The 17,000-nt window shown below is 42.6% G+C and overlaps 1 protein-coding gene across 1 annotated transcript in view; it reads right to left on the reverse strand.

The window, feature by feature from the left end:
- Positions 1-17,000, reverse strand: part of HCN4 (hyperpolarization activated cyclic nucleotide gated potassium channel 4) — a 103,374-nt gene that overhangs the window by 71,923 nt on the left and 14,451 nt on the right. The window contains exon 2 of the mRNA XM_054214174.1: positions 1,768-2,191. Coding sequence (XP_054070149.1) covers positions 1,768-2,191 — 424 coding nt within the window. The remainder of the gene's footprint in view (positions 1-1,767; positions 2,192-17,000) is intronic.

The following is a 17,000-nucleotide window of genomic DNA, read 5'->3' on the forward strand; positions in this document are numbered from 1 at the left end:
CATGACAGCCAGCAAAAGGGCAAAACACCCCACCGATTTGTATTACCAGACTGAAACTAGAAATGGCTGCTCAATGGAACTGTATGAGAAGCATACAGGAAAAGGGTGCTGATTTGCTTTCATTTCATTATTTTTTAAAACAAATTCAGTATCAAATCAATATCAATATCAATATCAAATATACTTAATTCCTCTTCAACCATGTTATGGAAAGGAAGGCAAGGAGCAGAGAGAAGCAAGCACGGAGCCCTGCACAGCTGTGGCTACATGTAAATCTGTAGGAAGGAGCTACTTTGACAACAGCTGAAGCCACCAACTTGCCTTTCCTGAGCGTTCTGGGATCAGAGGACAGAGAAGCACTGCAACCAAGGGACAGGACAACAGACCTGGAGATATTTCATTGCTCTGCTCAGTCTCTGACTTACTGAGTCACACCGGGAAAGACACTTCGGCTTTATTTATCTCCATCTCTCTATGCACTTCCTGCCTGCCCCCACTATGAAGCAAAACAACCTGGTAGTGAATTCTTCAGGGCTGTAGCCGTCTCTCCCTATACATTCATACAGCATGTGGCACAATGTCATCCCAAACCTCAACAAGGCATTACACTCCGCTGTAAGTGAAGCATTTGCAAATTTTACCACCACAAAGATGAAGCCTGAAATTTGTAAAGTATACACCAATGCTCTCCCTCTGAGTCTGTGATGCTGGGAGGTGGAAACGGTTCAGCTCTACCATGAATTAGTGTTCTGACAGCTCAGTGCAATCTAGCCATGACTTGCATGGCTGCTTTCCCTTCACATTCCCAGGAGCACACTCTGCATTAGATCATGCTCTGCATCGGGCTCTGCTCCAACGCAGAGGAGAAAGTATGGGGAGGGAGATGAAATTGCCTTGACCAGCTTTCCTTGTCCTGAAAATATGCTCCTGACATGTGGAGAAAGCTGCAGGGAGCTTTCTTTCTGCTTTGGAGAGCACAGAGACAGGAAAAAATAACTAATCTTCAAGCTACTTGTAAGGTTGTGGCTTCACTCCCATTAGGCCTGACACTCACCCTGCATATTGGAACTCCCCTGGGAACAGCGGGGGGCCAGGGGTAGTAGGGCTATTGCTGTTCACCAGGCCTTTATTTCCTCTTTGAACAGACCCTATTTGTTTGCAGATTGCTTTTCCTTCCTCTTCCTCTACACTCTAGTGTAGAGTGTACACTCTACACTTCCTTCCACTAACATAGTGTCAGAGAATTTAGAAAGCAAGAAGGTTATAAATACATCACCAAGACATTAATTCAAGAGATAAGCATGTAAAAGAAGAAGACGCTTGGGTAAGCAAATGCCACAGGTTCGGCGAATCAACTGGCTCTAGACCTTTCCTCTGAGCTGTTTCTGGACCTTTTGGGGCTCTCAGAGGGCAAGACTCCGTTGCGTGGCTAATGACACCTTCCCAGGCAGCTCTGTAACTACACACTTCCTGCAGGGGGTCCACCTGTACTTACTCTCCTCCCAGCCCACACATCATCTCCACAGATTATATATGTTATGATCATGAAGCAGATAAATAGTACAGTGTCAAGTGACTAAGTAACAATATGCTGAAGGCCCTCTCAGGAACCTGCTAAAAGCAAAGCATTAGACTCAAGACACAGTTCTTTAGCATTCACACTGGCATAAAGAAGGAGAATGGGTGGTCAAAGAAAGCACTTTTGCATAATGCCAGCATAAGTGGAGAAAAGATTTAGGATGCAAGTGCATCACAGCCTCTGCTCACCTCCTCCCACTGATGAATATAGCGGATGAGCCGGGAGAGCCGCAGCAGCCGCAGGAGGCTGAGGATCTTAGTGAAGCGCACGATGCGCAGAGCCCGGGCTGTCTTGTACACCTCAGAATCAATGCGGGTTTCAACAATCAGGAAGATATAGTCCACAGGGATGGAGGAGATAAAATCCACCACAAACCAGCTCTTCAGGTATTTCATCTTGATCCTCTGTGGGTCTAGGATGATCTCTGTGTTGTCCTCCACCACAATGCCTGTTCGGAAGTTGAGGACAAGGTCGATAAGGAAGAACGTGTCTGAAACCACATTGAAGACAATCCACGGGGTAGTGTTTTCATCCTTGAAGAAAGTGATGCCCACAGGGATGATGATCAGGTTCCCTACCATCAGGAGCAGCATGGTCAAATCCCAATAAAACCTGGACAGCAAGACAGAGACATGTGAGATGAGCTATAGAGTGGGAGATCAGGGAACCCAGGTCAACAGAACTAAGGTGCTTTATGCATCTCTACTGTCACTCATTCTCTATGCTCTGCTAGTCTGCCTGACATACTCAGAGTGCACAAGGTGCTAATTAAGTACTTAATATCATAGGAACACTCATCTTCTGGTTTAGAGGGTTCAGAAAGGAATTGAGTACATGGCTGGACATGCCCACTTGAAAACTTCAACTGGGACTTTAGAGCCACCCAAGAAGAGACTGACATACTTGCACTTACTATGAGTGTTAGGTAAAGAGAGAGAGAACACAAATATTTGGAAGACTGCAGAGTTCATAGGCCAATAAAGCAATTTGGGGTTAAAATCATCAGGCTTGCTCCTACTGCCTGATCCTTCTTTAGAAGTAGGTAGCACTGACAGCATTGGGATCAGGATGGAAGTGGTGACCGTGCTATGATCTACATGTTCACTTTCGATTTCTTGCTGAGCCAAGCTTATGCTGAGCCCAGACTTTAGGAGTTCAGTCCGCTCTCTATAGATTCCTGTGTTGTATAGAATTGACAGATAAAGCTCAGAGTCACATGGCTACAAATACCTGTCTCATTTCTAAAGTAAGAAACGACAACATTTAACTACTGTTCCATGAAGCACAGTCTCCAAGAAGGTTATCTTCACTCTAGTGGGCCTTACAATAATGTTCACTTTTTGGTTTTGAAAGCACACACAGTCTGAGTACATTTCCTAATTTATTTGGTTGGGATTTTTAAGATTTTCCCCAGGTATTAGTGTAAAATACATAGAGTCACACAGTGTCGCCACATCTCACCCAGAGTGAGGACTAAAAACTTTTTTGGGTCTCATACTTTGTTGAGGAGTCTCAAGAAGAAGCCTCACTGCCCAACACAGTGGTGCTCCAGTCCCTGCCAAATGTTTCACGTGAGAGATGTCAATGTACTGTGATTTCACATTGCCAAGATTTCATCAACTGTACATTGTGTACTACAGGGCGGCTACTATAATATTGTGAGATATCATAAATAACTTGTATTAAGATGCCCCTGTGACAGCAAATGAGCAAAGTACACAGAACAAACCAATAATCAGGTTTTGTCGCTAAAACCTGAGGATGCAACATTTGGAAAACCACAGTGGCTCTTCCAGTCAGTCACACAAATTAGTATGGTGTTTCTATTATTATTTGAGTACAAAAGAAGCCAAAGTCCCTAGACCATAAAAAGGCGACAGCAACTTAACACAAGGGAGAGAATTGAGCCTTCCTTTAAACCAATCATGTCAATAGCAGTGAAGTCAACAGAGTGACTCTGGATTTACAAATGACGTAACGAAGGAAACTGTTGGGTTTGCTGAAGGACACGCACATGCTGCTTCTCTATCTGTCTGACAGATTACAGTAAAAATCACTGAAATGTTCTAGGAGAAACAGATTACCTCAAAGATCCTCCAAATCTAGCTTTGGTAAGAGTTGTTCAGCTCAAGCCTGGGCCTTGGACCAGGCTGAGCTGCTGCAGAGCAGTATTGCTGCAGTGAGGCAACTACACCGAATTGTTAAACTCTCAGCAGGAAAACAAAAAGGGCAGAATATGCCTTAAAAGCTTTCTCTGTATAGATTCTCTCTCCCTATTAAGAACATGACACTTTAAAGCACCTAAAAGCATATTTAAGGTTCCAACTATTACACATGTAGAGACAGGGTCACAAACCAGCAGCACACCAGTAATTGTCAGAAACACTCAGCAGCGGTTGATGGGAGCTGACTTCAGTATGAGCAAAGTTGTCCACTAACAAGGTTTCTAAAAATGTCATCAGCTATCTCTTTCTTGCTCTCAAGGTGCCATGCCCCTGCAGGCAAGGTGGCATGCAATCCTTCACTTAGTATAAAAGTACAGTTGGTGTGGGTAGACACTCAACAATGAGATTTGGCCATATGCTTCTAAGAGCAAGGCCATGTCACACAGTAATATGCATTAATACTGTGTAAATCCATGTTGCGGTCTTCCTTATTAAGGGCCTGAGATGATGATGCAGTTTCCTAGTCAATTAATCTAAATAATCACACAATAGCAGGAAGTCTGGAAGCAGTGTCTACATTATTACCGAAAATAAATAACCTCCCAGCCATCTTTAATTTGCCTTGGGGGATACAAAAGGAGATATGCGCAAAGAAAATTATTTTTCCCAAGTTTCAAATTAATGGCATGAGACAGACGTGGCCAGACATGCAGACATATAAAAATAAGTGGCTTTCTTCAGACATCTTCGGATTTTTCTGCCCCTTATTTCTACGCTGGCTGGGGATTTCAGTCCTTAGCAGGAACTGGGGACAATGACAACAGTGGCTAGGATGGCTCACAGTTTAAGATGTTTTCCACACACACAACCCCAGTAAAATGCTTTCTGCCTGACTGTAGCATTTTTTGCTACCCCAGTCACTTATACTCAAGCCTGGTCCTACCACAGCCAGCTGTCCTGCATCGCAGTTTACAGCATTTCTTGCTATTCCAGTTCTAAGATCTTCAAACTCGCTTGACACATGCTGTGCAGTCCCAGTCTGCTATTACTGCTGAATTGTCTACAGAGATCATCGTTTGCAATGTGGACAAGCAAAGATGAAGTGCTAAAATTCATTGCCATGTGTTTCTTAAACCACAGTTCTCCTCAAGGGTGTACTAGTGACTCGAGATTATTGTCACAGGCTCCCCTCAGCTCTGACCTTTAAAGCCATCACTTACAAAACACAGAAGGTAAACTTTCGTTTCCAATGCACCCCTGCTAATAAAAGGGTATCCAAGGTGTCAAGGAGGAGATAACCTTTGGACTCTATGAAGGAGGTAGAAAAAGCTGAAAAGCACCAAGAATTTGGTCTGCATAACAATTCCAGCCCAGGAAATCCACCTCCTTTACTATGTAAACTGCCTAGAAGTTAAAATTTAACTATTAAGATTCCACAGCTCCTGCACATTTTAATTTTACCCACATATGAAGTATGATCTGGCCAGGGTGGCATCACTGGATCGAGACTGAATAGCCTCTCAGGGACCGCAACACCTCAGAGGTCTAATATCATCCATGTGTCATTTTGTATTTACACCGAGGAATATCTTTTCACTCCCTGTAAATTATTGGCCAGAATGACTAACGGTGCATGTGATGTATGTAAAGGCAAGAACCAGCTATTAATAACGCATGTTTTCTGTATTTCTGTTGTTCATTTCACCCAGGGATTCCACAGAGCTGACAGTGATGAAATTGGCTCTGCTGCACCCATGAGAAGCAGACAGTATTATTATCCCTGTCTTGCAAAGAGAGAAGTCGCATGGCAAAATCAAGAGAATGGGATTTATCCATGGAAGTCTGAGGTTAAATAAGGGCTAAGACCTGAATTTAATTTTTGAGTCTAACAAGATCTGAAGCTGTTCATATCGCTTGAAAAAGAGTTTAACAGAGACACGTCTCATGGACATCTTCCTCTGATATCCTGTCTTCTTCTCACTTCACTTCCTGTCTTTAAAAGCCTACATAAAAAATTAATACATATGAATGCATTGTTTATTATAGCTGACTCAGTGCGACCGAACAGCTCACAGCACAGGGAACAGCCAGCACCATGTAAACAAGATGTCTTGTTCAAACATACTTGGTTTTTGTACTACATCCTACTCTATGCCTGCTTCTTAGATCTGAAAATCACATTTTAACATGCACCGCTACCTCCGATCTTTTAATTCCTAATATATTATTTAGTTGTAACAGTATGCACTGGAGAATTAGTGTGGCAAAGACACTTCAAGCATATACGCTCTTTAAGCATTGTGGGTCTCAGTCTGCTGATTTGATAGCATGTATACTTTGTAGGTATTAGTTTGTGGGTTTTGACCAGGAAGTTAGATCATCTTTCCGTTCTGTCTAGTGCATAATGTAACAGCAGGCTAGGAATATTGCTTTCGGATGTCATTTTTTAAATTCAATAAACCTTGATTTTTCAAAACTACTCCGTGATGCAGTATAACCAATCGCAGTGCATGAGCTCAGGAAGGATTGTGACCAATTGGAGAGAAAACAGTGAACTGCAGAGGTTAGCCCGGTCAGCATCACTTTGTCTGTCTGGCATTCAAAGCCTGCCCCTGAGCGGGGCACATTTGTGGGCTTTACTACTGTTCTTGCTCTGTAGTGTTGGCACCGTCAAGAAAAAATAGACTCGAACAACTTCACCTCTAAATTAACAAAGATTTTTGGATGTTTTCAGCCTCTGCTGAACCGTGGCTAGCTCTGGGTTGAACCGAGGCGCTGCCTGAAAGTGCACAGAAAGGAAGCAAAAAATAAAAATGCATCTAACTGGAAATGCCAGGGAGCCAGGATATTCTCACCAGCAATGAAATTTAGCTCAGACACCGTGGCCAACCTTCCTAACCTTACAAGAACAGCTCTTTAATGAACACATCTTGCTAAAACCAAAACCAAAGACAAATCCAATTGCTCTACCAAGCCCAGGCAGGAGCACCGGCTCGGTGCTGACTCAAGAAACAGAGTGCCACCTACTGAGTCACAAATGACATCTCCATCCTCAACTTTGCATGATGAGGAATTGCGACATTATTCCTTTAAAGAGCTGATGAAAATCTGCCCGTTTCTGCAGAGTGGCAGCTCCCTTCCCCCTCTCTGGATTGCATGTTGAATTAGACACTGCTGTGCTCACCAGCAACTATCCTGACAGGAAAGAGGTCGCACTTTAATTCCCAGGATTGCTGGTCGGGCTAGAAATAGAAATCATCTTTTGTAAAGAGCATTAGTGGATGTCAGTGCGGCTGGAGCAGCAACGGTGGGAGGAAAGTTTACTCCAGAAAACAGCCATTCAAATGGGTATCTGAACACAGAGGAGAGAGAAAGAGAAAAAGCAGGAAAAGATCCTTCCCTGCCTTTGGAAGCATTACTTCTCCCTGATATGAGTAGGCGCATTTCTACTGGAGAGTTACAAACTTTGCATTAATCACAGAGATAATAGGAGGAACATGGTGATTCCCTGCTCCTAAACACACTAAAGGACACTTAACCAACTACTGAGTCTGAGAATCCACTCGCTAGAAGAATTCATTTATTTATAGGGAGTTATTCAAATACCTGTGCACTTGAAAACCTCTTTGAAATGAATACCTACCCAAAAAAAAGAGTCAAATGACTTACAAAAATATTCCCTGTGCTATATGATGGGAAATGATTAGGGGGGCCTAGCTAAAGAATAAGACAAACAGTTTTAATTCCTTCTGACCAATCTATGCAAATAACACATATCCTCTGCCATCCTGAATAAAACCCCTGAGAACACTGATAATTAGCCATGCATTACGACAGCAGGAGGAAAAGAGCTCTGCTGTGTCCCAGCCTCCTCTCGAATTCCCTGGCTGCCTGCTTCGGCAGCACTGGCTGCTTCTCATGCAGCCAGGGTTGTCCCTGGCTGTTACAGAATATGGACTGCACCAAATTCAACTTCACCGTGCAAACACATAGAAAATAAACAGTGGAGATAGATACACAATTAAGGGTGATCTCCAGATTACCTGCACCTATGGGTCTAAGGAAGATGTTCCCACTATCTCCTCATGGTGACAGTAAGGAGGCAGGGCTGGGAGCCCTGTACAGCTGGTAGCCTGAGCTATTCATCTTTCTTCTGAACTTAGATGCTGTAGTCATCGTGATGCCTCAGCTGGGTATCAGAGACTAAGTGGTACAAGTGAGTTCCTAAGATGGGATCCAGTTCTACCTGTGATTAACTTTCCTATCGGGAGCAAAAGTTGATGAATTTGAAGTACTTACATAAGCAGGTGTCCGAATAGGGCTATCTCACAGTACAGCCTTCGCTACAAACGAGGTGTGTGATTGGAGCACTTTGCATCTAGATTTCTTAAAACTCACATGTTGTCTTTGAACAAAATTTTCATTGAATTCAACTGTCAGTTTTACTTGAGGCAAGCTATTTTCTAAGGTCTGCATTTAGCCTTTCACTTAGATTACCTCCAATCTACATAATCGCTCACCTGATCCCCTCTGAACAGTGCACAATTCCATACTGTGTTTCGAGTTTAACACACATGCTCAAATTATTACCTTAAAATATAATTACATGGATTTTGGTGGGTGGAAAAGTAAGAAAGCTAGTGCTTCTGTAATACTTTAAAATGGCACTTGCAGTCCAAGCAAGGTAGCATGCCAGCTTTTTATTGCTTCTCTATCATCAGCTTTTAAATCTGACACTACATTATTAAACAATAATCAACACCTTGCATTTTTCAAAGTAATATCCATACATTAATTAAATCCCAACAGATAAAATTAAGAAGGTATTATCAGCCTATATTACAAATAGATAGAGTATGAGATACTAAAGACTTAAGTAACTTATTCAGAGGTAGTACTACTTCCCACAAAATATGGTTGCCTAGTTTCAGAAGAGGTTTCCAGTCATGTTATATACTGTAATTTGATCAGTAGCAGCAAAGGGGAAATTTCCTTTCTTTTCCATTGTAAAAATATAAATATACACATTACTTAGCGATATTTTTATTCCAGCTATAATACTTGACAATTTGCAAACAACACATCTGAGGCACCGATGCATTTAACCAATTATAGTACATTGTGAATTACGCCCTTTCTTTAACTTACAAAACACAACACATTATATCAATATGTGTTAGCTTAAATTATTAGTTCTTTGATAGTACCTACAATACACCCACTCTGCTGTCAGGCTTTTTAAAGAGATGAAGATTTGCGCGACAGAGATGTTTACAGGAGAATTCAAAAGAACTGAGAACTAGTAAAGTAGACCTTATGCTGAAGGTAACCTACCAGGGATCGTGCTTGTTTGAACTATGAAACAGCTCAATGCTCTGAATAAACATGGAGTTTGGTAGCTGTTGGCACAGCCCCTGCTGACAGCACAGTCATAGCGGACCACAGACAGCACCGTGGCGGGCAGCCCCCCAGGATGCACCTGGGCTTTTATTGCCATGACTATAAAAGCCTTGGACCTTGCACTTCGCACCAGCTCTGCTCAAAAATGTGAGCTCATTACCAGGGGAGTTGTCTTTTTCATTAAGTATTAGCTGAGAAATGGCAAAGCCTTCGCCTCGTGTGGGCTTTGGCCTCTGCAGGGAGTGCACACATGCCAGGATCTCCAAGGAAATCTCCTCTCTGGGGCTCTTCTGGATAGCTGGGACACTCAGCATTGCCTACTGGAGCTGCTAGAAGAGCCACAAAGAAACTGGTGGTGATTGTCCCACAAAAACTAGATTTATCAAGACAGAGACATTTCTATGGCCTCCATCTAGTCAGTTTAAAACAGGCTTTGTGACTCAGCCAAGGCAGACAGTCCTGATGTTCTGTGACTTTGCTGGAACAACTTTGTTCTGTTTCCTGCTTTTCTGTCTCAGCAACACCAAGTACTTTGTATTATCTTTGCACTGAAGTCCACCAGTCATGAACCAAAACCACATTAAGAAAAGTATTGTTCAAGCATGTAAAAAAAATATGGAGCCTTATCACAAAGAGCTGCTGACACCCCTTCTCAGAAGTGTATTTAACTTTCACTCAGCTAGGGAAGCTGATGATAGAATTGAAGTAACTTGGCTAGGACAACAGCACTCTAACCACTAGATAGTGCTATCTTTCACTCAAGTTCCCCCAAACGCCATACCCAGTATGTGAACTACACAGCAAGCGGTATCACTGAGATCATTTTCATGGAGACTGAGCAAACCTTGCGGGGTGTCATTTCATTACAGTCTGAGATATGTCAGGACAGAGGAGTTCATGGAGGCTACAGCAGTGCTGCCTGGCTTGCACATCTCCTGGGATAATGAGAGTTCTGGACATCTAATCTGTAAAGTCAACATCTACTACCTAACCCTGCAGTGTGCTTAACAGAAACTGCACAAGCATTTTCAAGAGTTTTATGTGTAATCTGTCACTCGATAAATGCAAATGTATTGGAAGACTTACACCTAGTCCTTGGTCCGCAGACATACTGTATCACACAGAAACAATGTGTTCCTGCACTTCATTTCCAATAATGCTGAAACATAAACGTGTCACAAGAATTAAGAAAAGTCATGGTGAATTCTGCACAAAGTAGTCAATTGACCATTCTCCTCAACTCCCGCCGCCTTCCTGCCTGCAGATATCATCCTAACAGATTAAACCGTATCTTAAAGCTCTACTTAGAACCCAATCTTCCCAGAAAGGTAAAAATAAACAAGATTTCATTTCCCCCTTTGGGGAATGCACACACAGAAACAGAGATAGTCACAAGAAACTTTGTTTGTTCTGGCTCTAAATTTGGAGGATGGAGGCCAATAGAGCACATATCCCATTTCTGACTCAAAGCAGCATTAGTAATATTTTCTCACTTGCCTGGATGCAGCTATTACTAGCTCATGGAGAATTCCCCTGTAACAAGCTGTAAAAGCAGTGAAATTTTTGAGGGTACTACCTGTAGGAAAGCTTATTCCCTATTTTTCAAGGTCCAAAGGAAGAACATTTACACCCTGAACCTAGAAAATGTATTGTTGTTTTCATAGCACCACTGAGGTGATCAAAGATATAAATTGTTCTGCAGTGGAAATTCATTGCAGCAATGGCTGGAGACACCATTGGGAAGATAATATGGTACAGATTCAGTTGGAGATTTATAAGTACGACTTTCCTCTAGAAGGAAACCAGGTCAGTGCAACCACTGGCAAACCAAGTTCTAACCTGCCTGGACAGACTCCTCTCTCTACTGGTGGTATGTTAGACCATTTCAGGCTCCCTGTCGAGGGAAGGTATATAGACAGATTGCACCCCAACTGCTGGTGGTCTGGGATTACCCCCTACACAGTCACATCACTGTATAAGAAGTGTTCCGCTAGAGAGCTTAACCCTCTCTTCATATACCACCCTCCTGCTCTCATAAATATGTCTTGATTTCCCCCTCCTCTACCCCCCCTGCCTCCTTGCTGAATCCCAAAGGTTTTCAAGGTGTTAGATGTATATTGATTTCATAGAGCTCCCAGAATACATTATGTATGAGACTGACATGCTAAAGGCCTGGCGATTCTGCATTGTTTGATCTTCTGAAATCTCTTGCTTGTATGAATATGGAAAAGTTCCTCTTTGTTTGCTGTCCATTGATCCAGATGTTGACCCTTCTCTGTGTGCATTTATCTCTGATGATTTAATAATGAAAAAGACGAATAAACTGAGGAAAGGAAGGAAGCCCCTTTAGGGGGACCTATTGCCATGGAAACGTGCCATATGTTGTTATTGTCGAGAACAGATAGATCAATAAGAGCTGCAGCTTCCAAGTCATCATGAATATGTTGTGGAATGTGAAGGACTAAAGCCTAAAGACATGCATAAGTTGTGACATTATGAATTTCAGGCCTTGGCCCATATCCAACATCTAGCATGAGTCAAATTCAAATATTTGGGCAGCCTGTTAGAAAGGTGGTTCTGCACTAGGGAGTTCTGAATTGTCTCAAAAAGCAGCGATATTGGGCCAAGGGTTTGATTTGTACCCAAGTATATGAAGGAAAGGGATTGTATCTTAGGGAGTGCCCAGGCTCCAGTTTCTCAGAGACACACAGGTAGAGCCTACTTCTCTGAATCTGATCTTTCACCTTTACTTGCCAGAGTATTAACAGCAGCTCACACTTAAAGGATTCAGTGCTGCAAGTACTGACTTTACATCTATATAGATGATATAGATATATGTATGTATGTATATTAGTTCAGAGTAAATGCTACCGCAAGAGTGGCAGAGGACATACGACATCAACTGATGGAACAGGCATCTTCCACCAACTTTTCTTGGTAAGTTACAAGGATGACAGACTGGATTCTTAACTATTTTGTATCGACATGGCTCTCTTGCTATAATAAGAGTTTACATGAGGTGAGGATGTTAGTCTCACCACTAGAAACCCAAATTTACTAAATTTAAACACTAAAATAGGGCAAAGAGATGACATGAGTCACATAACTAGATAAGAATCAGTTTAGAAAGTGTGGGACAGTGGAGGGGACATCACTCTGCTTTCTGCTAGCTGTTGTTTTGCTTTGGATTGACAAATTTACGCCCTCATGCTCTGCAGTATGTCACAAAGGTGACAAATGCATGCAGCAGATAACTAAGTCATCTGCCAGGCTGAGAAAAAGACTTCTACAGCTTGGTGTTGAACAGGAATCACAACTCCAGTCTTCCCACAAGGAAAGCAGGGTTGAACAGAAGGTTTCTTATTACAACATCTAGGATCTCATAGAGGCTCCTAGAGACCCAGGTTTGGGTTACCCACCGTAACTTTTGAACCATGCACCACCAGGACAACCATCTCCGCAGCAGGTCACCAGTGTGCTTAAGCAGCCTTAGAAGTAACTATGTATGTAGTTTAGCTTAGCTGGCCATTTACATCCAGTTTACTATGAAAGACCAAAAAACAGAGGAAGAGCTTCCTGTGCCTGAGGATGGATCACACCTGAGCCTGACCCAGCTGTTGTTCAGGTACAGGAAGCTATTTACTCAACGAGATACACCTCTGCTTGCAGGAAAAGGCACTCGTGCCTTCTCATATTCTCTCTTCAACTTTTAGAGTTACCAGGATTTACGTCTGGGACAAGCAACAGCATCTGCCAGACTTCAGGACCTCTGCATGCTTATTCCTATCACTCTGCATGAGCCCTGGATATGCCAGATGGGGCAGGGAGGAAGTTTAACCTCTTTCCTGCTTAATGGCAGGATCGGAATCCAAAAAACTGCCAGAAAGAGGCAACAGAAAGTAGTTTGGGGTTTTCCAAGGGTCTACTGGAATGATCATATTGAAAGCTGTGTTACTCTAAAGGTTCAAAACTTCCTAAACCACATGTTCATTGAGGAGAGAAAAAGCCAGAGTGACAGAACGTGTTGCCTACATATAGCTTTCATCCCTGACAAGGATGCTTCACCGCAGATCTAGTGGTTATGTAGCACAGGGGTGAGAAGACCTGGAAGAGAGAGTTCACTCCCAACTTACACTCCCAAGTCAAATGCCTTCTTTAACAGGTATTGCTACTGGGTTAAAAACACTGTGGGGTTTTTTGCCAATGGGATGACAACTGTAGAGCAAATTTTCTGCCTGCTCTGTGAACAGAAGTATGGCTTCAAGTGTTAGAGGCTAAGGAAATGCCAAAGGAACAATGTGTAAGAACCATGGATTGGGATGGATGGAGTATATATTTTGTAGTGTTTCCAAACTTTGGCTCCTACCGATCAGTATTACTCCATGAGTATCAACAGAAGAACGCTGATTTATATCACTACTTTCAGCCCTGGTGGTGTTAATGCTGGCATCACTGTTTCAGTCAAGCTTCAGCACGAAGCGCCAGCCATAAAGCCTCTTTCTGTGTGGAAGAGAAGATGGGGGTGGAAGGGAATAAGGCATCTGAAATGATACGGAGGTAGTGGCTATGCGTGTTTCAGTTTCAGAAGTAGAAAATATTTTTCCTCCCCAACTCTTCTGCAGCTAACATCAGACTCTTGTTTGCAATGACTTATGCAGGCTGGACTGGAGCACAATGAATCCTCAAAAAGACTAATGCTGCTGGGATCTTGGGGCTATTCAGGTATCCAAGACCCCAGACAAGAGATGAATCACCTTCTAAAAATGCAGCAGTTAAGGAAAAAAAAGTCCAATTGCTGCTGATTATTTTAGGTCTCAGAAGAAACATACTGTGCTAAGGCTATGCTTATCTAAGGCATCCACGTGAATTCACTATCCCCTCCAAACATCGGATGCTGAATTAATTACTGCATGTACTGAAACATTATGTGGCTCACAAGGGATTTTTTCCTTTTGACCTCAAAGCACTTTATGGCAGGTGGCTGAGTCTCAGCATCTGCCAGCTGTGGAAACTGAGGCACGGAGAGGCAGTTATTTCTTGAGTGCCTCACACACATGCAGGTCCACAGAAGACAGAAGAAGAGAGACAGGAATCCTGACATCCACTCCAGCGCCTAAGGGCATTCAACTCAGCTCCCAACGTAGCACTTCAGCTCCACACAAAGGCAGTTCCTTATGCAAGGAGCTACTGAACTCCAAAGCCCTTTCCAGTTTCCGAGAAACCATTATTTGGTGTCCCAACAAACATTTCTGCATTGAAATGAGGAAACCCAACAGAAGCTTAAGGGCAGCAGGAGACCTGGGGAAAAATGAGGAGGACTTGGTGCATACTCTGAAATGGGAGAATTGAAAAACTCAGAAACTGGACATTTAAAATATATTCTCCCCTAGAAAGGATACTGTCAGGCACATTTGCCCAAAGAAGATGCTTTGAATCACAAATTACGCAGAATATGAAAAATTCAGTGTCCACATTCAGGGCACATAATGCCTTTCCCCTCATGTCAGACTGGTAGGAGCCATTTTGGCTTTTCACCCTCCTGTGTGGCGTGGAGCAAGCTATATAATACTCCTGCAAAGGAAGCGGGTGCTAGGGGATCTGGGCATTTTCACTTCACTCATATCTGGCTTTTGCCGAGACTTGGGATGTTGCTGGATCTCTCCCGCTCTTTCCAGGACACGCTGCAAATTTCTGACTTTTGATCTTTTGTAGAAAAGGCACATCTTTGTGGTGTGGTGGCGATTCTCAGGGGGTTCCCCCTTATCAAAGTTCTAATCCATGTTGCAGGGTCTCAGCGGTTGCAGCTCCAGCGGTTTGTTCCAATCAAGAAACCGTCTGGAGCATGTTGTAACTGCAGCCCCTTCTTTCCTCACCATTTCAAATCCCCATTACAATCAATGGGACTTCGCATAATACCTCTCCTTAAAAAATATACAAAACAGGAAAACACTGGTTGCAAAACACAGCAGCTTGCTGTAACTCTACTGTAATGTTCTGTGCTGCTTCTCCAATACATACACTGTTTTTCTGCCAGAGACATCCAGACAAATAGTGATGGGCACCATTAAAAAATGCTTAGATAAATCTTTTCCAGTATGGGCTGGGCTTGATCTGCTCTATTTAAGTCAATGGAACACAGCCATTGAGCCTTGGGGGAGCAAGTGCCAGCCCTAAATCATTTCTTTGATTAATTGTTCTCGGGAAGGAAGAATTCATTAAGCATTCTGCTCAGCAATTAGAAATAAATATATTTTTAGAATGAACAACCTGCCAGAAACAAGTTGTTTCAGAAATATATTCAGATTGATGCAGCCCATTTTCCATCAATACATAACACAGAGGCTCCAGCCTGCCAGTTTCCATCCTACCCAGAGGAACACTGCAGAAAAAGGTAGGACAGTCCTGTCACTGAGGAACTACTTGCGCTGTCTACACAACCGAAGTTCAGATTCTGCAAGCAACTCTCTAGAAAATAACACAGTTTCTCTGTATATTAGTTTTCCAGGCATAAAACGGGAATATATATCCTTGCTATTTCACAGAAATATTACAAAGCTATTTCTACAAACAGCTGGGACAGTGCAGATATGATAGTCATGAAAACCTAATAAATAATGAAAAAAACCCACCCTGTATTTGCACTTCAGCACCAGGGCTCAGACATGCTACAAAGTGAAGGTAAAATAACAATCTCTTTAAAGAATTTTGGACATATGACCAATATAATATCACAGACTTCAGGTATAACTGAAACATGCAAGTAGTTTTGTTGACACAGTAAACAATTACCAAAAGGATAGTGGGGCAGGTACCTATTTCAAGGCAGTGATATTCAAGCACTTTCCCGCCTGTTTAAGGTGCAGATTCCCCTGACAATTGAGGTGTAAGCATATATTTTAAATCTACCTGATCCTGTTTTAAATTTTAAATGACCTTACTTCAAGGCAGGAATTCATCACAGAGCTCTTTCTATATTCTTTTTCCTCTTTTGGTGAGGACAGGGTCTATTCAGGCCTGAAGCCCAGAGCAGCACATGCAACTGCAAGATGAGCAACGGCACTTTGAGGATGCCACAGGCCTCCTCCCCAGTCTAGAAAGATGTACTTCTGGTCTTGACTCTGGAAGGAGAAACCCCAAAAGAACCTAAGCATACTCTGGGTACTGAAAGTTATAGCCACAGAAGACTCATCCAGACTTTTAAATTTTGTGTCTTAAAAGAAAAGACACGTCTTCTCCTTTGCTAGTGGTACCCAGCGGCAAGTCTGTTCCCTGCCCTGTTTTGGGTACCTAGGATGGCAGCAATGTCTCAATGAATTCCAGGTTTTCGAAGAAGCAACACCAGAACACACTCTCAAAGGCCCTCTTCTCTAAAACATGATATATACTTGTAGTTTTTTACTTCTGCACATACAGGAGCCAATTTCAAGGCCACTGTAGGAGGCACTGACTTAACCTTTGATTTCAGCAGGAGCAGGGATATGATAGCATATTATATAAATTATCTGGAAACTTGTGCACATCAATAATGCTCGATTACATGATATCTATGTTTTTTCCTCTTTTTAGTTAATCTAGTCCTTCTGTTTAAGTAAGCTTAGTAGTAAGGCAAAAGCTAGGGTTTTCCTCTGTGTTCTTTCAAACTCATCCCACCAGAAATATACGTGATATGACTCAGCCCAACTGGCTGGCACTCAATAGATCACAGGAAGGCTGAGAAAGAGAAGTATAAAGATGGTTCAGTGACGAGGGTACCTGGAAGAAAGCTCTGCATGTCAATCAAGCCAACGTCCTCAGAACTCCCCGGTTTCAGTGGGGAACAGTGGAAGGTCTTTCACTGGAATCCAGGAAAAGCAGAT

This window comes from Rissa tridactyla, chromosome 9, assembly GCF_028500815.1.
Source record: "Rissa tridactyla isolate bRisTri1 chromosome 9, bRisTri1.patW.cur.20221130, whole genome shotgun sequence".
Taxonomy (NCBI): domain Eukaryota; kingdom Metazoa; phylum Chordata; class Aves; order Charadriiformes; family Laridae; genus Rissa; species Rissa tridactyla.